Here is a 24,602-nt window from a genome sequence, read left to right as displayed (position 1 = left end):
TACTTTTATGGTGTAGCCAATTGCTGCATTCTCTTTCACTAAAAGGTGTTAAAAAGGATAATGCTTGGCAAATGGAAAACGGACTACAGTTAGTCTCTTTTCTTTATTGTATACACAGTGCTTTCCTTGTAGAGAAACTTTTTTTTCAGAATGGTAAATAGAACACATAGAATAATTGATGATAGGAACAATTTACATTGCAACATTTTAATTTTTTAATGTCCCAGAGTTCATAAGTCTAAGTAGGATATCCTCATATATAAAAGTCATCTTGCAGAACTGTTTAAGAAAAAAGGGGGATAAAAGGTCCTACACAGGAAATTTCTTTTACTTGTTGTCTCTTTAATTATTTGCTTATTGTGTCTTTAGTTATTTGAAATTAAGCCAAATAGCAATTTCAAAAATTATCAGAAAGTAAGAAGAGAATATATATCATATATTACTTTCTAAAAAGAATATTGTTCACTGGATGTAGTCACAAGTGACCAGAACCCACTTCCTGGGAGTTTTACATGTGCTGCCTCAGCTTGCATGAGAAAGACAGAAACATGAGAGATGTGAATCCTTGTTAAATCATTTATGTCTGATTTCTGGGTGACTGAAAGCACTCTGAATGTTTCCATAAGTCAGCCAAAAAACAGCATAAATAAAACAGAGAAAATCATGGCTTAGCATCATGTTACAATTCGGGATATATTTTGGGAAAATCTATTGTTAAGTCATATAGACATGCTCTGTGCATAGGATCATGCTCTGTTACATGTTGTCATGAGATCTATCAATGTGAAAACTGCTACAGAAGATTTCTAGTGTCTTTACTCGTGCGTATGTTCTTGTGAGAAAATGGACACAGACTAGAAGTAGTCATAACTATTTTTAAGTACTATTCATGGCATTGTAGATGATATGAAATGGAAAATTATCTCTATTCAGTGCATTTTTTTTCTATTTCCTTCCTTCAAATAACAAACATAAAAAGAGGCCATGTGGCCCAAGTGTTCATCATAATTGTAGCAGCATTTACTCAGGCCTGCAAGAAGATTACAGCAGAGTAACTTCATAATTAAGTCAGAATTTAATTCATTTAGAAGGAGGTATAAAAAGGAAAAAGTACAGGATTCCAATTAAATTTAATGGGGTTTGCCCAACTCTTTTTAAAAAATCATTTTTATATATGTTATATAAAGCTAATTTGAGTCCCTTCTCATTGAGATTGCTAGACAAGGACCCAATGTTAACAGAGTTCCCTTTAAAGAATGTCATGACAAAATAAGGTTTTTTACCCACAAAATTACAAAATGAGACAGTTCCCTTTTAAATGTTGAAAGACAAAGTTTTCTGTAATTTTTGATTATATTTGATAGCTTCAGTCATAGAATGTCTACTAGATTTGTGAAAATCAGTGTCTTTTCCCACATTATTAGAAAAAAATGGAAATAGCTAGAATGTCCTCATGTAATCCTAATTTTCCTAAGGGAGATAGGAAACAGTGTCAGTTAAAGCCCTCCACATTTTTTACTGCTTTTACCCTATTCTTCTTGGCAATTTTGTGTTTAACACTCCACTTTTGCAATTACATTAAAGATGAATACCAATTTTAAATGTCCTGCCCTAATTCACAGGCAGTATAAAGAACATTTGTGTTTACTCATTGTCAGTACTTTTATGGTGTAGCCAATTGCTGCATTCTCTTTCGCTAAAAGGTGTAACCCAAATGTTATTGTTTCCATTTTCTCACTTCTTTTAAAAGAAAAGGTGCTGTTAAAGGCACAGTTACAGGAATCAAATTCTGGAACATGGGTTTAAGGTAAAACACCTAGGTCTCAGATAAGAGGTACCAAGCAGTTTTGGTACCTCAGTAAGTGAGATGTGACTATAGACAAATCCACAACCTAGTGGATTCCCAGCCTTCCCAGAGTCTCTCAGAGTGCATAGAAAATTTAAGGTAGAGACTAGGAGGAGAGGACATGTGTGCCAACATGAACCGGACTAAAACCAGCACTTTGGAAAATGATGCTAGTTTCAATTACTGTGGGTCCACCTTCAAAAGAATGATCTCTCACTCTTTTTCCATGACATGCAGATAGCTGTTGAAGAAGATAAAGGGCATGGTTGATGCTCTTTTTATGTAACACTATGATATATATCAGCTAGGCCAAAATTTACCCTTAGCAATGATTCCCAGTGGTAGACAAGCTAGAATGATTTATGTTACTTTATATCCCGTGATGTGCCCTTGGAAAATAAAAAGATGTTTCCAGACAAATTAAGATGACAACCAGCCTTACATAACGAAAATGTGGTAAGTGTATTGGTTTTCCCCTAACATCAAATTTAACATATAAATTGAATGGGTTTCAAATGCCAGATCATTAGATAGCTGGAGTACACAGATATTTTCATAAAAGACTGATCCATGAAATATATAAATAGCATTTGGAAATGTCACATCAAGATAAACTGTGCTGATTGCTCAACTTTTCATATGTACATTTTCCAAAGCCTGCTAATGTTATAAAATTAGACCCATTTTCTGCTGCCTTATATATGACATTATTGTACTCAAATACTTAGACTTTATTTATTTATTTATTTTTAAGAGGCATTCTTGGGAAAAGCTTTTCTCTTCTGCTTGAAGATTAAGAGGAAACAGAATTGAGATGACAACAGGATTTGCTTAAGAGTAATTTGGCTATGTGAAGACTAAATAAACTCAGTTATAGAAACATTTTAATCACAGCTACATGCTATTTGTTTGAATGATGTGACTCCACTATCCCATGTTAAGGCTCAGGACAGAAGCTGGGGAGGTTGGTGCAGATGTCCCAGCCATCAGGGACAGTCAGGGCATCGGACCATGGAGCTCCAGAGGTCTCTCCAGGAGTCCGTCATGGTCCTTCTCCTGATACTTAAGGAATCCCTTCCAACAAGTATCCCGTCAGTCCCCACATGCGCCCCTGCAGTCTCTCTCCCCCACGCTCCTCAGCACCTCTCCCCAGCGCGCCCAGACCCCTCAGCTCCAGCCCTCGGGACTTGCCCTCTTGACTCCTCTCAGCACCAACTCCATGCTGCCACCAGCATCCTTGCCTACACCAGCTCCCGAGAGAAGTTTCTCAGCATCCCCAGCCCCTCACGTGGCTATTTGCACTCGAGATGCCCCATCCTGTTAGGCTAGTGCAGCCTGTGCATTGTCACGGCTGTCAGCTGGGACCAGTTCGGGCCATGGGCCACCATAACTGTGTACGAAAAGGTAAAAAGTATCTCAAGAAATACCTCCATGCAATAATCTAACATATGTGATGCTGCAAGCTAAGCGTCACGGCGGATTCTGTCACCTGCAGGTGTTTACTCCAGGTCAGACTCTGAAGTGTCTGCTCTCACAGGAGAGAGAACAAGTAATTCTTCAACTGCGTTCATCAAAATTACCCATAGGCGTATCTGCCTGCTTTTGATCATCCATCCAGTAATAACAAATGGATTTCCAATTAGCAAATATCTCAGGGCCTCTCCACATACTCTCCTACCTCTCTGTAAGCATGCTGCCTATGTTTGAAGAGTATGAAGTGTATGGGCTGGATAATAAAGTTAGGTTGACTGCCTACAGGAAGGTGAGAGGAAAAGGTATTACCGAAATGTACTGTCTGCAAATATGGTTTTTTTGCATGTATAAAGCATTCAGATAATCCCTGAAATATAAGTTTATAATAACATTTTGCACTTGTAATGTAAATAATTCAGAGAGGTGAATAATTGGCAAGCTGTCATAAATCCTTGCTCTTCTGTTTTCTGAGAGGTAGCTTTTCTAAAATAATAGCTGATTTTCCAATGGAACAATTGTGTCTGAGTTTGAGTTGCTATAACCTGATTCAGTCCATTTTGCTTCAATGGACAAAAAGTATGCTTCAAAAACATACTTTTTCAAAAAGATATATGAAGCTATACTCTGGTAGCATGATTTTGGTGGCAACTTACAGAAAACAACCTGAGATTTCTAGGAATTTATAATTTTTGTGCTTAGAATAATTGTTGAATTTTGTGGATTTTTTTTTTCTTATTTTAGTTCTGGCTATGGTAGGAAATGTTCACTAGACCTGACCCGGGGAAGTAAGATGAACCTTCCATGGGTTCATGCAGAGAAACTTATTGTCAGATGAATTGTCACTAAAGTCCAAAAAGCAGCTTACTGGAGCACTGTGTTCACAGTTTTAATATACAGCTGATAAAAGCACAGAAAACTATAAAATACAGAAATATAGATAACTTTGTTTTGGTTTTTTTTATAACAAAAATAAATATTTTTATTTTATCTTTATACTTTGAACTAGCATCTGTGGTGCATGTATGATAGTATGATATTTTGTGATAATAATCATACTGATCATAAATCGTAATAAGGAGGGAAATATTCTGATAACAACCTGTTATCATTAGGACTCAAAATACATGACAAAAATGTTTTGGAGTAAATTTTAATATATATATGTGTGTGTGTGTATAGATATATACATGTACATATATATTTGTGTGTGTGTATATAAAACGTGTGACAATGTGAGGAAATATCCATTCCTTTGGTATTATGTCAAAGAAGGACAGTATCTACAAACACAATTGTTTCCAGAAGAGGGTGATTTAGACTACTTAGTTATCTTTCTTAAAATAGGATAAAAAAAAAGATGCCTATATCTTTCCATTGACTATTGAGAGGACCTATGTAGGTGTGTTACTAGATTTTTACCTTTCAATGTTTAAAATAATAAATCAAATCCTAAGGAAACGTGGAAGCCTCAGGCTTTGCATTATTAAAACCAAGCCACTAACCATGTCATAAGCAATAATCATTCACAAGCATGGAAATAAAATAGACAAACTCTTAGGTTATTAGCAGGCCTATAACACCTACAAGCCTGTAACAAACACTGTAATCTTTCATCTTCCAGTCACAATTTGTCAACAGAAGGAAGCTTTGTTTCTTACTGTGTTTTGTTCTTCCGGTAATACAATTAATTTTTCCAACTCATTTACCAGTTGTGGTTAGCAGGCACTGACTGTAGGAGTAGAATTAATTCACACATATTGTACTAATAAAAGGCAATATAAGTGAAATAAATAAAGCATAAATAAATAAATAAAAGGAAAGGGAAACATGCTGGCCACAGCAAGTTTGGCCAAAGGTCTGATGTATCTTGTCAAAGTGGCAGCGGGCACCGGTGGAGAAACACTTAATATTTTCTACTCTGCAGAAACTGTGAATAAGTTTGATTTAACTGAGGCAGAGAGGCTGCAAATTGATTTCTTGATTCATTTAGGACACAGCCAGAGGTAGCATATAGAAAACCCTAGAGAGGAGAGGACAGCATTATTGTTTCCTTCCTTAATAGGTGTAAAGGGCTGCAAGTCTGTCTAGTGGTGGCAGGTTCATCTGTGCAAATGACAACGTAAGGTATTTGCCAGGCGAGCACATCGACCGCTTGATCCCAGGGAGAGCCGTGGGAAGGAGCCACAGCAGCCGCTCACAACTCGTGTCCTGCTGTAGCCTCCTGTCAGAATTGGATTAAACTAGCAGATGTGGAGAGCCCCAGACCCACTGCCAGGTGGGGGAGATGAAGTTTTATTAATTGCCTGCTGGGCAGTTGTGTCCAGGATTGCTCTGCTAAGTTAGCAGGTCTAGTTCAAAATAAGCATTAGCTGAAAATTATATATACTTATATGCTATATATACTACTTTCAAGGGAGAAGGGAACAGGGGAAATGAAAAAAAGAGAGAGAGAGAGAAAGAGAGAGAGAAAATGATTTTAAAAGGCACAAATTTTGAAAGAAATAAGAAGCTAAATAGCCTGGTTTTCATATGTGAAAAATGACATCTGTATTTTCAAACACCAACATATTTTTAAGCAGTGGTAACAAACTGCCATGAAAACATTCAATAAGGAAGAAAAGCTAAATTAAAAGGGCTTGAACTGAAAATCTTTAGAGGGAAACCTCAACACTAGTTACTTTAGAAGTTTAGACCTTCCCTATAAGTGACCTAGCCATAAATACATAAATTAAAAATGAATTTGATTGCTTGTTCATGTAGATTGCATATAATTATTTAATTTCAAAATACAATTTTGTAAGGTGAGGATTTTTTACAAGGCTACAGCCTGAATTATGTTTTACACTGATATACTATTAATGGATTAACGATGTGCTAAAAAAAAAAAAAAAAAAAAAAAACTTTAGCCTGAGAAATTATTTTATAGCTTGAACTATGAAATACCTAAAAAATACAGTAACTCTATACCTACTTCATATATATACATATATATGGTTTGGGTATTTTTTTTCTAATTTTCTAGTACTTACTCACTCTGCCATTTATAGATCTGTAATAAAGAAAGCAAAACATCTTTCTCTTGTAAATCTCCTGTGAGTTATGCTAATGGAGGGGAATCTTTTATCTGAATAACCATTTGCTGATAATATTAGGCAAAGTCTATAAAGTTTAGTTTACTCCACTAATCTCAGTCCAGTCAAAGATCTCTTTCTATAAATAATGAGCAAGTGAAGAAGATACTGGTTATCAACTGTGCTTGATATCAGTTGGTTAAACACCATGCATGCATTTTCTATTTTATACTGGATATCATAGATAACCATTCTTTGCCACATTTAATATCCTAACATCAGTTAGGATATTGTACCAAGCTATCAAAAAGCATTAGGCTGACATATTAATTTACTTTTCATCTTTCTGCATTCTACATAGAAAACAAACAACTGCAGGAATATAGTTCCAATCTAGACATTATTTTTATTTTTGAATTATTGTCTTAGCAATCTAAAGAAGGATGGGCATTTCTATTTAGATGTAGTGAGATTGGTAGTTCTTCTTAGATGTTGTTCTGGGTTATGTAACAAACTGAACACTGTGCATGGAAAAGGTCATGACCCGAAGACTTTAACCTTATCTTTGAGCAGAAGCAGTACCGATGTTAGTAAGGAGGTGAGGCTGTACACGTACTGTAAACCTCAGTCACTCCCCTTCCCTATCATGTCATCCTTTCCTTTAAACCTTCTCTTCTCCTTCACTGACATAAGTATGAAATAACTTGGCAAAAAGCAGGAGTTTTGTTTGTGTTTTTTAGCTTTAGTTAGGTTAGGTTTGCTCAATTCATAGCATGCAAATTCTCAGTTCATAGGTACAAACAGAAAGGGAGGCTGATGACTGGCAAAAAATGTCACTGTGATAGAAGAGAGGAAAAAAAACAGTCTAAAGTCACTAATAAATAAGTAAATTGTACCTTTAGGATTGCAGAAGAATAAGGTAGCAATTTGAAGGGATAGGAAGGGTCCCACTCACAATTCATCTGCCAGTTAGCACAAAATGCACAGAATTTTTAATGTAAAGCAACTTTCTAGAGAGAGACAATGGAAAAAGTGCTCTTCAAGGTGAAATACTTCCATTGCAGATGAAATACATGGCCTGTTTACAGAATCAGTTTCTGTTTCCACAGAGATGAAACTGTAAATCCAAATAGGTTGAATTGCTATAGACTTGATAATAGATCATATTTTGTTTTAAGATTGACTTTTCACAAAACCTGCTTGGTCTCTGATTCTTACTGCAAATAGTTCAGCATTCAGTTTGAAATTAACATTTCAAAAAATATCCATTGATATGATCTGCAGTTAAACATACCCTCTTCAACCGTGGATATGAACTGTTTTTCTGTGAGATATTTCTTATTCAAAATTTGTATTATTCTCTATTTATAGAAATCTTTTGGTTTTTTTTCTGGGAAGATAACCCTTTAGACCTTTCAGAGATTTTGATTAATTTGGATTTTTTCAGCCTTCCAACAACTGAGAGTTGTTCAAGATATTTTTGTTGTTATTATTGTTGTTGTTAAGCTAATTGCAATTTTAAGCAATACTTCTGTTCCATTTATTCCTTTTAAGTAAATAAATGTGCTTTCTGTACAAATTACCTGCTATCAAGCAGAAAATGGTAAGACATCCTGAAAGGCAAATTCAGAAAATACAAGATCCCTTACTATTCCCAGTTTCAGATGACATGTTACTGCTTCTATTTCAGATAAAGTGCATAAATATTTCATTCATTTCTTTTAATTTTACCTATTTTTTATTGATATTATTTCTCTTTCAGCAATGCATAAGTTTAACACATTAGATTTATAAATTACATATTGTTTATTTTCTTCCTCACCTAAGAAAGTTTAAGACTCTTATATTTATTTCTTAGGAAAATTACACTTTCTACATGGGTTTTTTTTCTTTACTATCCATTTCCTGGATAACAATTCTGAGTTCTTCCCAGAGTGTACGATTTCTGTGATGTTCTTAAGATACTCTAATACTGTTGCAATAAACTGTCCTTTCTTTCATACTATGTTACTGCACAGCAGTGACGATGAATAGTACAATAACGTAATAAGTATTAACAATATACATTTTGAATCATATTTCAGTTAAGGCTGAGAAGGTTACAAAAGTAATTTAAAGAAGAATGAGAGGGCAAATGTGCAGAATTTACCTTCATGGCTGAACTACAAACTACTCTAGTTTTCAGGCAGTCATTTGAATATTTTCTTTTTTTTTTTTTTTTTTAAATAAAATACCACTGAAGTTGTGATGCGTCATTGAGTGACACTTAAGCCCATAGTAACTGAGAATACTTTTGTATTTTTAAAATACATTGCATAGGAAAATGTGCTTCCATTCATTGCAGTAGTTTATGAATTATAGTAATGTATAATATAGAGATGAGAGCAACCTACTATTAGGCAGTTGCCTAGGTTGTCTTGTACCAGTCATGGGGGCTTCTTGAACAAAACAGAACTTACTTACCTGATTGGTAAAAACAAACAATGAAGCAAACAATGAAACTAATGAGTACTATTGCTGGGACAATAATTGTAATTTCATGTGATGTATATAACCGTTTCCTTTTTTCTTTCACTTCTGCTCTCAGTTTTCTTTTTCTTTCTTTGCATAGCTTTCAGCATCCTGCTTTCTCACATCCCATTTATTGCCTATTTGCAAAAGCTGTCCCAGAATCTATAAGAAGACCCAAACCATGGGGAATTATAGGAGATGGCTGTCATGACAAGAAATGTAAATCTAGTGACAAAATCTAAAAGCATGATGAGCAGTGGAATTCCACCCAGGGAGAAATATAGGTATCAGTCTGCGCTTTGAATTAAATGTGCAGGGAAAATTTTCAGGTTCAACACCTTGCTGAAAGATGGCATTGGAATTAAAATGTATGAAAAGAACGAAATAAAGCAACATAAAATAAAATAAAGCTGTAGTTGCAATTCCCTTCTGGGCTGTTCATTTCACACTTGCAGAATTAAAATGAATAACTGATGTACTCAGGAATCTCATGAAAAAGAGCTGCAGAATTCATTAATCTAGGGAATTAAATTAGATAGCATTGGTTCTGTAAGTTGTTGAAGTTATAGGTAGATTCAATGATTAAAAGGTCTTTTCTATCCATTTACTAATGCAAAGTTCCAAAAAGGTGTTTATGATATCTGTATTTACCCATGCTATTTTAGAAAGTTATAGTGCAGCAGTCCTGTTTTATGATTCTGATCTGCCCAATTGCTAAATGTTGCGTAAGGCAGAAAGCAAAGGGAAAGAGAACAAAACTAAGTGCATTGAGAAAATTACATCTGTAACCTGTTAGTGGGTCATCCCCATTCAACTCACAGTAAAAGATTTTCAGTTTGAGAGCAAAAAGTTGAGAAACTGGGTCTTTTCTGAAGCAAGCAAATATATCATTATTTTTTGTTACTTAGTTTTGACACATCCTGTCTCGATACCACCTACCATAACAGGTGACTATGCCACACTATGCATTGTTTTAACACAACAGAATGCAGAACATCTTAATAAATCACACTGTGACACAATGATGTGATTCATAAAACATACCTCAAAAGACTTTTCATATGGTATGGCTCCTCAACCTATTATCTGAGCAGTTTCCCTACAAATTATACATATGAACATGGAAAAAAATGACAACAGATTGCAGGCCAGTTGTTTTTACTGGATTGCAAAAGTGCTCTGTCCGCTGACTGTAAATTCACACAGTCTTTTTATGGAATGGAACAGTTCATTTAGGGAAGTGTCTTCAAAATAAATTATCAATAAATAACGTAAAGCCTAATCTGTTTTGACTTGGAAAGCACTACTATTTCCATACCATAGTTTCCTGTTCCTTTTCATTCCCCTTGACTTTTTGGCTGGTTTATTATTAAACCTATGAAATAGCATGGGGCAATCAAAGCCCATTTTTCACTATTAAGGAACTGGCACCTATTTATTAAATATATATATAATCCATTAACAGTGGACTCTCTGGACATAAATATTTTAAAACTACTACAGACGGTAGGATATGAGTTTTGGCTTACATAAACTAGTGAATTAAGTCTTTGTCCAATCAGTTACTATGGCAACTTTATGGCCTGCCCAGTTTCAGCTGGCTTGTAATGAATTAAACAGTCAGAAACATTGAGAGACTCCTAAAAGAAGGAGAATTATGTGGATGAAACTAGCTTTAAAGAAGAGAGACAGCCATAGAAACCCATTTTGGTAATCTCTGTTGTACAAATTTATTCCTGTGAGCAGTATTAAACAATCTGATTTAGTCAATCACTGCATTTTTAAGTACTCGTGCATATACATACGTCTATTTGCACCCAAGATATTCACCCTGCTATGCAGGAAACAGAGAATGCTCTCAGGCTCAAGGAAGAAGACTAAATGAGGAATGAAAATGTCTACAAAGCAGACATACTGGTGGCCGAGTCTAAGGGCAAGATGTGTGTTGAAAAACGGCCATTCAAGTCAAGGCTTTAAACAGGCTTTCACGGCAAATTTTCTTAAACTCCTGTGAAGGGATGAACTGCTCCAGAATTGTTTCCAGGACGACTTCAGTTTGCCTTTAACTGTTATGAATATATATCAATTTTATATCAATTAATGTCAATGATAACCACTTTTGGAAATTATATTTGACTTATAAATGTTTGGACAGGATATTTCATTTGGTGTGTTGCTCAGATTTATTGATCCATTCTTGCATTTTCTTAAAAGATCACCTCCTAGCATAAGTAGCCCTGCACTTCTCACATACAAACTATCTTTGAAATCTTCTCGAAATACTTAACTTTAAAACTTCTTCCAGCAGTACTGTTGCATCACTTCCTCAGGAAGGTCTGATCACAGTAACTTCCATAACTTTTATTAATCCTTTGCCCAGTAGAAACTACTTTGATTATGCAATGAGCTGCACTGATGTCATAGCATTGACACCAGCCTTCAGTGATTTTATATTCTTTTGAAACAACTGGGAAAATATAGCGTGTTTTGCAACTTTCTACCAGACATGGAGCTATTGCACCAAAATTCTGCAGTTCTTACAGAATACAGTGGAAAAAGACAAAAAAAAATATTTTGGTATTTCCAAATGAGCTAAATTGGATATACTATCAGATTTTAACAAACGGACTTTTAAAGCTGAAGAGAAATAGAAAAAAAAATGATTAACAGAACTGATTGCTGGTTCCTACATCTTTTGCCTAGGAAAATGTTGTAAGGAAACCATGAGGCAACTCATCCTGTGAATGGGGGACTAAACTGCCAGTTACCTACCACACTTCAGATTTCCTATCTAGTGCAGGTCTTGCATTTAGCCTCTTTCCCAATCATGTTGATAAAATAAAATTATCATTATCTTATTTCTGTATTCTAAAAAGTCAAGAGCTTCTACTCACTCCCTTTTTCATGTCACTTACTACTATTTACAATTCTCACCCTGTTAAACCCCCTGTTCTGTCTCATATTAGCCAGAATTTATTTATAGTAGTAACTCCTTCTGTTTGTAGCACTCTCTGCTTGCTTTATGGCTTCAGAGGGTTCTCTGGGTGTCAGAAAAAGAAGGTAGTGAAGTTTAAAGAAATGTTGAGTTTGATTATGTGTTTTAACACTCAAGAAATACATGATGGAGTAAGGATACCTGCTCATTTTGAAATAAAAAAAGATAAGGCTACAAAGTTATAGTTACTTTTGAAATAGGCAAAATTACCCTCTGAATGACTCACAGAGACTCTGGCTTAACAATGGAATGCAGAACCATTTGTTTTGTGCAATAGAGTTCTGTGAAGTAAAATATCAAAAAAAAAAAAAAAAAGAGAGAGGTATGACTGAGAGATAGCACTGAATAGAGAAGTGAAAAGACTCATGCAGGTATAAAGTGAATCATTACATACAAAGATGGCAGAGAGTTAAAAAAATATAAAATTTCAATAAAATTGCAATAAACTATTATTACTGATGGGTGGTGAGGACAGGGCTAAGAGGTGAACAGATAGGTAGTCAACATTAAGTCTACTTAGACCAACAGATTTAAAACGAAGAATGTCAAAAAGTGGGGAGACAGTCTCCATGCCATCATGAGAAGAAAGAATCTGACTTTGGCTAGGCACAGTAAGAGGAAAAATCTTGTTTTAAGGAGGCTAAAAACAAAACAGAATGGAAAAGGAACTAAATCCAGTTTGAAGAACTTCTTTGACATGGATGAATTAAATTAATTATATAATAGCATTTATCTGGCCTGAATAATACTGTGCCCCTATACATTTCTGCCTGAAAAGTGTCTACTAGTACAATGAAAACAAAGAAGATCTACACTACATTGATACATCTTTGATATGAAAAGGATATCAGCCTTTAACATAATTGATAGTATGAGTGAGTAAAAAGGGCAAGATATGTTCCTGGTGGAGAAGAAGAACAGTGAAAGGATAAGTGAGGGAGACCAAAAGATGCAGGTAAGCCTCTGATCAGTGAGGGCTAAATGGGAGAGAAATTCATATTGCTCCATTGCAAGAAGTAACAGAAGACTTACAACTGGACTAAGATACGAAAAAACCTATAAAAGTGTATTTTTTTTAGCAAGTTTGATAATTAAGCCTTTTCAGTTTCTAATTATCACTACTCTGAAAACTGTAAATACTCTTCTTTTTTTCTTTTTTTTTTTTCCATCTACCAAGATCCAGTCAGATTCTCTTTGTTCCTGTCTCATGTTGTTTGCAAACTTTCTGAGGGATGATGTATTCTTTCAGCAATTTTCCAATTTGCATGCACTGTACTGCTGAGCAGAGGAAGACTGGCTGGTGCTAAACACTGGGTTTTTTGATTTTCATATAAATATGCAAGAGCCATTGTCTATTCATGAACCTAAATTGTATCTTTAATTATATCTTTAAATTCTGCTATGTATGACAGCAAATTTTCTACCTTATATTTTCGACCTGCACTATTAGTCTTAATGAATGCAAGGAGCAATTATGAATGGAAGAAAAAAAGAAAGTTAATCCTAAGGAGAATTTTGGAGTATTTCATGAAGTGTTTTCCTTAAAATCATCTGGCAAACAGTTTCAAGCATGAATCACAGAATGTGGTCCTTTATATCGTTACGCTGACGAGTGGTTCTACAGTACTGAGTGGTATCCTGTGGAGCCGAAAATGTTCCAGTAGGATCTGCCCAGTGAATCAAACATCTTGTAATTGGATTCACTATTTCTTTACCAAAGGAAAAAAAAGCCAGAAGGCAAGCTTTTTTTTTTTACTGTCTATGTGTGATAGACTATTCAATCAGCGAAATATTTACGGTAAAAGACATGTTTTATTTGGATGTTTCGGTGCTATGAGCTATCATAAAATTAAAAAAAAAAAAACACAACTATTTAAAGAAAACTACATTTAAAACTAAGAATGTATTTATTTTTAAGTAGTGTAACCACAGCTACTGGCATACTTGAATCTTTGCTTCTGTTTACCAAATTAATTTCTCTGTCTAAATAAAATTGCTGAAACTATTGAATGAGTGCCCAAAATGAACACAATTTTTCATAATGTTTAACTCTCAGGTAAGCATTTCAATTTTTCTTTCACTTGGAAATATCTGGACTAAAGCAGGATGTAGTTGTATGGCAGAATATGGAAAAGAACCAAATACAATCATTCATTTATCAGCATTTAAAATGCCAGTGAACAGTATAGTCAAACATACTAAATTTCTGATCCAGTTATTAATATCCATTGCCACGAACTGTGTAATCTGTGTAAGGAACTTTAAGTATATCTACACTTAAAAACTTCAATACAAATTTCCTTTCCATAATTATCATGGTTTGGTCCTAGGATATTTTTCTATTTAAAACCATCTCTTTCAAATCAGCAGTATTGGTGATATCATTATATGTCTTGTACAAGCACAATTAATATTCCTTTTTTTTTTTTTCCTGTTTGTTTTTCTTTTGCAAGGAAATGAAGTAGAGATATCAGTGTCTTTTGTCTATGAAAGTTAACCACATAACATCAATTCTTCAGTTAATAAATGTGGAGAAGCTATGGTACCCTCACCTACCTAAGAGAAATCCTAAAGGATTAATTATGCTCAGAGACTCTACTGAAGCTTCTCAGTGTGACATTCTTGGTGAGATCTGCTGGATCCTTTGGGGAATTTCAGTAGCCTCCAAAAAATCTCTTAGTTTTCCTTTATTGCTTTTTGATGTTCCAGATTTAACTTTAATACTCCTCTGGTTGCAGCTGAAAAACAGTAACAAAAGGAATCACGAGGAAAGGTCACAGTAATATCAGTTCCCCTTTACCTCTAACCACATACAGTGCTCATGTGAACCAACATCCCCAAAAGTTACCGACACAGAAATAAAGTCATCTCATGGAGTCCCACCTACCAGAAGCTTGACCCTTCCCGCCAAACTCTATTCTGCTGATGAGAGTGGTGCGGTTGACATGTTATTTCCCCAACCAGTGATTTTGTAGGCAGGTAGGGCAGTATCTGCATCTCCAAGGATTTTTGAACAATGTGAGTCTCCCTCTTCCAAGGGCATGCCTGAAGTGTTTGGAGATGATTTTGGTATAATATGATTGAAAGTAGCAAGCAAAATAATAGTTTTGCGTTTCTGAAATTTTCCAAAGATTCTCAGCAATGGCAGCAGTAATCTGTGGGTGTGGACGTAGACCCAGAAAAACTGAGCATATGCCACATTCTTGCCTCAGGTACATAAAACTCCAGGTAACTAGATAAATAGCCAATCACTTGGTTCTGAAATTTCTGCTGGAACAGGTTTGAGAAGAACAAGAGACTGCATATCCTGTCTTATGTGACTACAGACATTATGAAATAGGTATAGTGCACCCAGTTAAATGTGACAAATCTCAGAACAAATAAGCTATGTGACACTGATAGTTATCAGTTTTAACTGAGAAGAGAGCTTTCTGTATTTCTCCCCGACGAGTATTTCTCCATGTTGTCCATGTCGTAACATGATTTATCCCCTTCTTAATCATACATATATATAAAATGATGTTTAAAAGTTTGCTGTCTTGTACACCCTTAGTCATCCCCCTCCCCAACATACAAATTACTTCAACATTTTCCAGAGAGTGGAAATTTATTTTAATTTATTTTCTTCATGTTATTCTTGCAATAATAGACAGTAATAGGTATTATTTTATAAGGTAATAACATTGCCATAACTTGTAGTTAGCTACCATTATAAGAAATGGGATTCAAAGCTACGTCAAACTAGTAAGGCACTGCAAACTAGTATCCTGTTTCAAACAGTAGCAGCATTTGATTTGGAGACAGTTCTGGAATACGCCTAACAACGTACACTGCCACTTTAGGCCAAGAAGATAAATTTATTCCTAGTCTATAGGAAATTCATGATTTCTATTGGGTGTAAAGGGAAGATATTGCTTTGAAAGATTTAGCCTAATTTTTACAAATAAAATTGATATTCTAATTACTCTTTTGTATGTATTAGTCTTTACTAAACTAATGCTATCCAATGCAAGAGACAGAAAAAGCTTATATGTACTTCCTGAAGAATAGGACAGGCGCAGAACAATGGTCCACATTTCTCTCATTCCCTTGGGAAATTATTAGCGATAACTCACTTGCTCATCTCTGAAAATACATTTGTCTTTTTTTTTAATGAGAGATTATTCTATTAAGGATTTATCTATTTGTTCACATTACTCTATCACCTAAAAGCTCTGTGCTTTTACTAAGCCTCTCTTCTGTCCCGTATTACAATTATAACACGAACTACAAGGTCATTTGAGTTACAAAAAGCTTACAAATTAAACATAAAACAAGAGACAACTGATGGATAGGGAAAGACAGAAGAACTGAACAGAATAATGAGACAACACTAGTCAGTGCTCTCAGCACAGAATCATGGAAATTACTTCCCCTCCTCCCACCCCCTTTTTAAGTTAGTAACACTATTTTTTTTTTTTTTAAAGGAAAGACAAGAAATGGAGTAGCGAACAAGATATTAATTGCAGGATGTTAATTCTGAGTGTAAATTAGAATATGGAGAATAGTAAGAAGGTGATTGTTTCGCAAAGGAACAACTGAGTCTATAGAAAATGGCAACATGTGCTCACCAGAAGCTGGAGGCAGATTTTTAATGACAAGTGGGTAGGAAGATGTTGGGAGGAAATATACTTTGAAATTTCTGGAAACTGGAGGTAAATTAAGTATGTCTGATATAGTAGTGAAGAAAAGAAAGAAAGAAAACCATCAATTCCATAATATACCTTTTATAGGTATGTGAAAATATTGTTTTTCACAATAATTTCCTTTAAATATTTTAAATTAAAAAATACAGTTTTAAGAAAAAAAAAGCAAATCTCACACAAATAATGAAATATGTGACTTTACTAAATCTGAAAATGCTTTTTCTTTCCCCTTACATTACAGATGTGATAGCTGAATAAATATATTATTAATTAATACAATTTAATTATTATTAATACAATTAGGAAGGGGTTATTTATACAATTTAGGAAGGGGTACACCAAATTGTACTAAAAACTAATTATATTTTTAAGTTGTCCATCATTCATGGCTAACTGCTGAGTACATTGTCAAAAGGTGGGCAACAGCTGACTGGTATAGTCATATTCTATACCCTTAAGTTGATGTGTATGCACACAGAGTCTGTCAGATGAGTTTTCTAATGACTCTCTGTAATCCAGTCTGCATGAAATAATAGCCTACAAGAATACTTTGTCGAACTAAGTGGGCAGTGTCAAAATAAATGCTTGAAAAACAAAATAATGAGTAGCCAGCAGCATGTGGTATAGTCCAGACTGAACACCTGTCTACTCATTTAAATAGTGATTGAAATAATTTTCTTTACAATTCTTCTGAAAGGTCTCTGACTATTGAACTGCTACTTTTCTCTTGAGTTGTCTGCCTTTTGCTATATACTGCAACTAAAGGAAAACTTATTTTCAAGAGTAGATTCTGTGCAAATTAGTGCTTAGAGTGAAATGCGCTCTTTGTACAAAGAGGCAGTTCAAAACCTTGAGGCCTTTTAAGTCTCCCTTAGGCTTTATTTGAGACTCAGGCTGAGCTTTTGTGAGCCTCATCTTATATGTCACAAATATTATTATTGTAGTTTTAGGGAAATAAACAATCATCTCCTGCATAAAAATGAAGCAAGAAAGTACTTAATTCCCTTTCCTTCCATTTAAAATTTGTCTTAGGGTGTTATGATTGTAAAGTTGAAGGATCGAAAATCTAAGAAATTGGAATCAGGAGCCTAAGACTTATAATTCATTATGCCTTACTAACAGACACTTTTCTCAACAAATATCTGAAAGCAATTTTTAACAGAATAATGCATGTGTTCTGAAAGGAATAAAATAAATGTCTGTGTGACATATCATCATTTTAAGCAAATATGTTTTTCTTTGCATAAGGAAAGATATTTTATAGCATTAGTATTTCAATGCTATTTCTTAAAAGTTACATTAAAAAAGTTATGGTCTTAAAAGTTGCATTAATTCACCTTTTATTCTTGATGGGTAAAAAGGTTCATGGATTTTTTGGGCCTAAAATAAGTACAGATTTTTTTTTTTTTTTTCCCCAATCCATTGTATGAAACTGCTAGTATAGAACAAGTTCATAATCAAACTCTGCTCTTGCATTGGAAGTGTTATTCTTCAAGTAACATTTTTTTTTTTAAAGTGTGTGGTATGGAATTTCAGAATTCTCCACCCCATAGAACATGGTCATGCTCAACCAAACACTGCACCTTATTTAAAACGAGAGTTCTGTTAGTTTTGCCAAAAATCGCTGGACACCATTTGCTTATAGTCTGTGAAAAGCTTTGCTTTTCTGAAATAATACTTTGTGCCGCTTAAGCAGGCTACTGGACTCTAGAGCTGCTAGTATATATTTGCCCTTTGTTTAGTTACAGACAAGAATGTCGCAGACTGTAGAATAGTACTTAATTCGTGTTGATCAGGAAGGACAGATGTGCGCACTTTGGCTTCTTCTTCATGGCACACTAGCTCCTAGCATTTTTGCAGGCATTTCAACGAGTTAGGAAAGAGGGAAAGAAAGGTTAAAAAAAAATCTGCACTCCTCTGTTTCAGCTGTCAGTCATTAGGGCCACTAAGGCTAGTTGTTCACCCTGCAGGTAGTTCTGTGACTGCAGCTTAAAATGAGCCCTGTCTAAGCAGAAACATATAATTATTCCTATCAAATTATTGATAGGCTTCACAATACAATTACCCAGCTTAATGTGAAAGATGAATTAATCGAAGGATGGTTTTCCTTTTTTGCATAGAAAGTCCTTGTGCAGGATATTCATAAAAGACAGTCAAATACTTGACTTTCATATCACTGAGTCTCTAAAAGAATCTCTATTTTAATCAAAAACAGACTTTGTTCCAGGTTTTTCTTTTCAGGAGTGAGAGCTTTTAACCTTGCAAATTAACCCTTAGATTAGCATAGAATCAATACATGAAGCAGGGAGCACAGAAGAGGTACTTTGTTAAAGATGTTTATTGTTATTTTTCCTCTTCTACAGATGAAAATTGATTGAAAGGAAATTTCAGCATGAATTATTACGCATTGCCATCTCTTGTGTTGACACTGGTTCAGCTTTGGCCTTGCACTCCAGACATGCAGAAGAAAAGTATTAAAAGCACAGATCAGTCCTTCGCAGCAGTTCGAAGAGTGAAACGTGGCTGGATATGGGAACCTCTTTTTGTAACTGAGGAGCAGATTACGAAGATGCCTTTGTATGTCGGACAGGTATGATGCCAAGGTGCAAGGAGACACAAGGTTTGATCGAATGTGGTATACCACATTTCTTTTGGAAGATCAAGCATCTTCAGTGATCAGGAAGCATCAAGACAAGTTGTAGGAGGAGCTGTGGCCGGGGCTGAAATCATCCAGCACAACATTTGCCCTTGCCTGTAACCTGATCGAGAATGAGAGATCGCGATGGGCTAGGGGTCACTGCAATGTCAAGGGCCTACATTCATCCAATTGAACTGTCAAGGAGGCACCAAACTCCTTCTGTATTGAAAGTAAATCATACGCAGTGCATGTAGGGATCAAGCTTAACATTTCCTTTCTACCTTCTGAATGAAAGTTGAAGACTCATTCATCAACAACTGGCAATTTGCTTGTGCTATTTTTGGCACTGCCTCAAAACTGCCACATCTAGTGCAGTGTAGTTTACAAACAGTATTTAGCATGATTTTCTATTATACTAAGTAGCAGCTAATTTACCCCTCATTAATTTTTAATGAAGCAGATTAATACTAAATCCTTTTACCACTGAGAAGCTGCAGGAATCTGCATGGTTCATTAGATTAACGTAGCTTTAGCACAACAAGCAATTATTTTTCACCCTCTTTTAAAAGTGTACTTTAAGTTTTTTTTTTAATGAGACTTTATCTTCTCTTTCCTCTTTCTCTGTTTATTATTATTTATTATTATTTATTATTATAATTTACTTTTGTAGACTAAAAGTAATTGTAATCTTGAGATCTAGTTTTTTTCTTTAAGGCACTTCTTTCTAGATGAATGAACTGAAATAAGTTTAACTGCTAATTAACTAGCACTAAAATTTAATTGGGCCCAAAGGGTGAACTGCTCAAAATTCATTAATTACTTTTTCACAGCCCCTTCGAAGTAACTGCTCTGGAAGCATGATGTCTCACTTCTGAAAGAACAAGTATAGACATATTTTTTCTTATTATTATCACTTTTCTTGGAGCTTAAAAACACATTTTCCTTCAAAAGAAACTTCGTAAATGTCAACTATTTTCACAGTTTTAGACCATATTCGTAATCTTGCCTTTCTGTTTTTCACACTGCCACAAGTAAACTACCTGAAATTTTAATTGAGGATTATTGTTAGTTTATAGCAGTATAACTGTTTAAATCAGACACTTTTACTTGTGGCTGTCTACAAAGTAGAATGCGCTCCGCTTTCAGTAAGTCTGTGACAGTCTATGGTGAAGTGAAGACCATTTTAGTAAATAAGGCCCAGCAGGAAGCTGCATCAACAAAAATTCAGAGATAAACTGTCTCTGTTATTAACTGTCAGTATTCCATGTCACATTTTCTCTTCACAGTTTGATTCAGGGTACAATTGTCAAATTTCATGTAACATAGAGCTATGAATCCTTATCCATTACCATGTTTAAGAAGAAAGAATGTGTCTACCAACACTATAATGACAGAAGTATTAAATACATGAATTCTTTGGTCTCATTTACAATGGAAGATCATTTACTCTATATACCTAGCTTGATAAAATAGGTAAGCAGAGAATATATAAATGTATAAATGTAATTGCTAAGAGTCTTGTAATTTCACATGGCCACAACCATGAAAATAATTTGCAGAGATAAAATAAGAAGTGGAATCGTTCACACAGACTACATTTAAATAGCCTATCCTAGGTAATCATCCAGGCTTCCAGGGATTGATGAACTGTTTGGTCACATCTCAACTCCATATTAGGGTAAAGATTCAGATCTATTTCACCTCTCCCATACCCTGGTGGATGTGAAGAGAAAACCCAGGTTTATAGTTCAAAAACACCCACAATGCCCTTTTACCAGGTATTAAATTTGGATAGTGTTAAAATGAGTGGGGGCAGATCACTCACAGAAGCCTGTGACACCCAAGTGACCTGTCTCACTTTTAAATACATTCACTTGGGCGGAAATTATTTGACTTTAAGTTGGTCATTTAGAAAGTTTTCTCAAGTACATAGGCTTGAAATTTGTATCTCTCATTAGCAAATGAAAAGTCTCTCTATTTTGGCCTGGAAACCATGAAATGATTCAGGTAGAGCAAGAGCTCAAGACTGTATTCCTCCAAGCAGTGTCCTAACCATATTGTCAATAAACTGTAGAGCTGAAGTGAATAGATGACCATGCATTTTGAAAATCTCCAAAAGATATGGCTATTATTGCAAAGAAAAACTAAATTGATTTTTTGAAACTTCAAAAGCATTCCAAGACAGAGTAGATAAACAGGGAAGTGTGCTGTTAACAGTCTAGAGCTACTTCTTTCCTTTATGTCGCTTTGCATCTTAGACTGACCTGCAGGGTCAGAAAAGGACAGAACTAGTAGGTATTAAGAATATTTTCTTTATAACAACTGAGAGTCTATGACGTTCACCTAGGAGCACAGGCAGTCTTTAACAAATGCTCTGTTATGAATAGTTCTGTTCCATTAATGTGAAATGTCATTAATGTGAAATGAAGACTGACGGACTTCTAGAATGGCAAGTGCACATGCACATACTTTTCTGGAATGAGAAAGCTGAATGTTAGTTTCATTTCTAATTTCCAGCAATTACTTATCCTGGGTAACTTTCTCCTTGGTTTGCAAACTTAAACCTAATCATTGAGATTCTTCTTGAATATAAAGTATATTTGAGTCGGGGCTACTGTATGATAAGCAAATATTTTTGTGATGGTTTATGTTTCCCAAAATTATATTCTCTTATTCACCTGCATGACTGCCAGATAATATGAGTCATGTTAGAAATAGTATATTGACTGATGAAAGGTTACCATCATAGCCAAGAACCACCCGCACTTAAGTCTGACTATATGTCATTTGCCTTAGAGAACTAGTAAAGAAAAAAGCAAAAGAGTGAAGGCAACAGATAGAACTATCGTTTGACTTTAAAACATTCTGCTTAGTAAGAGAAGTCAGTATTTATTACAGTGATTTTTTTTAACAATTAGACATTTTGTGTAGTGACATTTTTGCTTCTAAATCTAAAAGAAATAAGGTAGAAAATAGAGAATTAATAATATGCTGAAACAACAATTTGTTCTCACAAAACGCAACAATGCATGCTTGGCATGTTAGGAATTTCAGTTATTACTATAAAAAATGCTATAACATACTGTTAACGCTAACAAATCAATTTTGATAGCATGAGCCATTGTAGCTGAACTGCAATAGTCTCCAGGGCTAAGATTCATCAGAAGAATGTGATGGTAAAACTCATCTTGGCAAGACTACACTGGATGAAGATCATCCTGGAAGGAAATTGAAAATGTCTATCAATTTCTTTCAGAATAAATAATAGAGACTTCTATTGCAAAGTGGTTTTATATCTCTTTAATATTTCAGTATAAATGGAACACTACTTTCTCTGATATTTAGACCTAGTACTGCTGAGTAGAAAAAGAATATTGTTTTCAGTGGAAGTCTTTTGGAGTTGATATAGCAATAAGCATGTACTTCTGTTTGTTTGTTTGACTCCAAAGTGGCTGAAGTAGTTTTCTTTTTAGGTTATCTATAAGTCAGTTACATCAATAAATTAAAACTGTGCCACATCTGGCTAGAAATGTGACAGTAGATGCTTTTAAACATTAGTTTCCGAGATTTACTTTTGAATTTATCACAGAATGAAAACAAATATTAAAATAAATATTTCAAAATTTTATCCTGCCTAAAATACTTTTTGTTCTTATTTTTGTGTGTTCACTTGTTTATGTTTTGTGTAGCTGAAATCCGATTTAGACAAGCAGGATAGAAGCCTACAATACATTTTGACTGGGGAAGGAGCTGAAAGCATTTTCGTCATTGATGAATACAGTGGTAAAATTTATGTGAAACAGAAACTGGATAGAGAAAAGAAACCCTTCTACACTCTAAGAGCACAAGTTATTAACAGAAACACTCATCTTCCTGTTGAACCTGAATCAGAATTTATCATCAAGGTTCGAGATATCAATGATCATGAACCACAGTTCTTGGATGGACCATATGTAGCTACCATTCCAGAGATGTCCCCTGAAGGTATGATGTGTTATGAATCAAACTTTATTTCCTGCCTTTTTTTTCTGGATAGCAATGTTCATACAAAATCTTAATAGCATTTTTTATAAACTGCCTTTCAGTCAGATGGAAGTCAGAGTATTTTACAAGCCTGAAATAAACTGAAGGATATGACCACTGGGATTTAACACACTTACCTTTAAATATTTAGGTGGCTAGATGTAAAGTCCTTTAGCAGAATCCTGGTCTAGATTCATGATTGCATTCATGCATTGACTATAGCGAACTTTCTTTTCCACCAGTGATGCAACCTTGATATTTATACATGTTTAACATGCCATTACACATTAAGATGGAAAAAATACTGTAGCCAGTTGACAGTGCAAAGAAGATTTCAGGCTGACAGATTTCATTTTTGAATAAGGACACCAGACTAAAATCTACAAAATTGTTCACTGTATGATTTTTCTTACAACCTGTCAAATCTCCAGGCTTCTACCCATGTAAAAGAAAAGCAGCATGTACTTTGAAGGCCTCTAACCTTGGTTAGCTCTTTTAAGTATATATAAGTTCAACTGAACTGGAAAGTACTCAACAGTCTCCTTTAGTCTATTCTGACTGCTTAATAATTAAGCAATAAGCCTTTGTTATAACCTGTTTAGTATAAATCACTGTACTGGACCAAGTACTGTAATTGGAAAAGAACCACATACATACCACAGGCACTCATTCACTCATCCCCCAAGAATGAGGAGAGTTTCTCTCCTGTACCTAAGAGGTTCAGAACAAGAAAGGTATGAAACTGATATGGGGCTAATGTAATGGACATCCTCACATCATGGGTAATGCCTACCTGTGTAGACTTCCAGACCTCTGTCAGTATAAATCATCTTCCCTTTGTTTGGGCTAGATGGTGCACAGTGAAGGAATGTCTTCAGATTTCCTAAGTACAGGAACTGAAATTTTCTTGTGAAGAGGAACAACTTAATATGTATCCTTTCTACTCCATAACTGCACAGTCAAAGAGATGTAGGCTTAAATCTGCCATGTATTTGGAAAGTTCATACAACAAATATGAAACAGGATAATGGCAGTCAAACATGTATGCATACACACACACACATAAATCTTTTTTTTTAAATAAATGTGAAAGCAGTTATCATAAATGAGCACATTACAGATACTAACATCTCAAAATAATTCTTCTCAAAATTAAAGGAAAAATGGATTCTTTAAGACTTGCTGAAAGAATCCAACTGATCTTTTTTTTCTTTTCATTTCTTACCTTTTTTTTTTTTCCTCTTTTGGTTATTTCTTGTGAAAAATAATATTGAAAAGAAATTCAAATGCTGTGCTACTTAAAACTATTTGAATTAATGAGCTCATTAGTGCAACAGCATCAGTGATCATAAAAGGTAAT

The 24,602-nt window shown here is 34.7% G+C and overlaps 1 protein-coding gene across 3 annotated transcripts in view; it reads left to right on the top strand.

Annotated features, from left to right (window-relative positions):
- LOC104565900 (cadherin-19) overlaps positions 1–24,602 on the top strand; it is a 96,825-nt gene that overhangs the window by 44,626 nt on the left and 27,597 nt on the right. The window contains exons 2-3 of one of the 3 annotated variants that reach the window (XM_088521861.1): positions 19,038–19,171; positions 22,909–23,203. In XM_088521861.1, the coding sequence (XP_088377987.1) occupies positions 19,040–19,171; positions 22,909–23,203 (427 nt within the window). In that variant the 5' untranslated portion in view covers positions 19,038–19,039. Of the gene's footprint in view, positions 1–18,923; positions 19,172–22,908; positions 23,204–24,602 lie in introns of those variants that run through there. The other 2 variants (XM_088521860.1, XM_010212644.2) reach the window with 2 other exon arrangements.

The sequence above is a fragment of the Tinamus guttatus genome, unplaced genomic scaffold, assembly GCF_059628265.1.
Source record: "Tinamus guttatus ecotype Peru unplaced genomic scaffold, ASM5962826v1 Tinamus_guttatus_pri_ptg000136l, whole genome shotgun sequence".
Lineage (NCBI taxonomy): Eukaryota > Metazoa > Chordata > Aves > Tinamiformes > Tinamidae > Tinamus > Tinamus guttatus.
The sequence above is the reverse complement of the archived record's forward strand: the minus strand, read 5'-3'. Positions and strand labels throughout refer to the sequence as shown.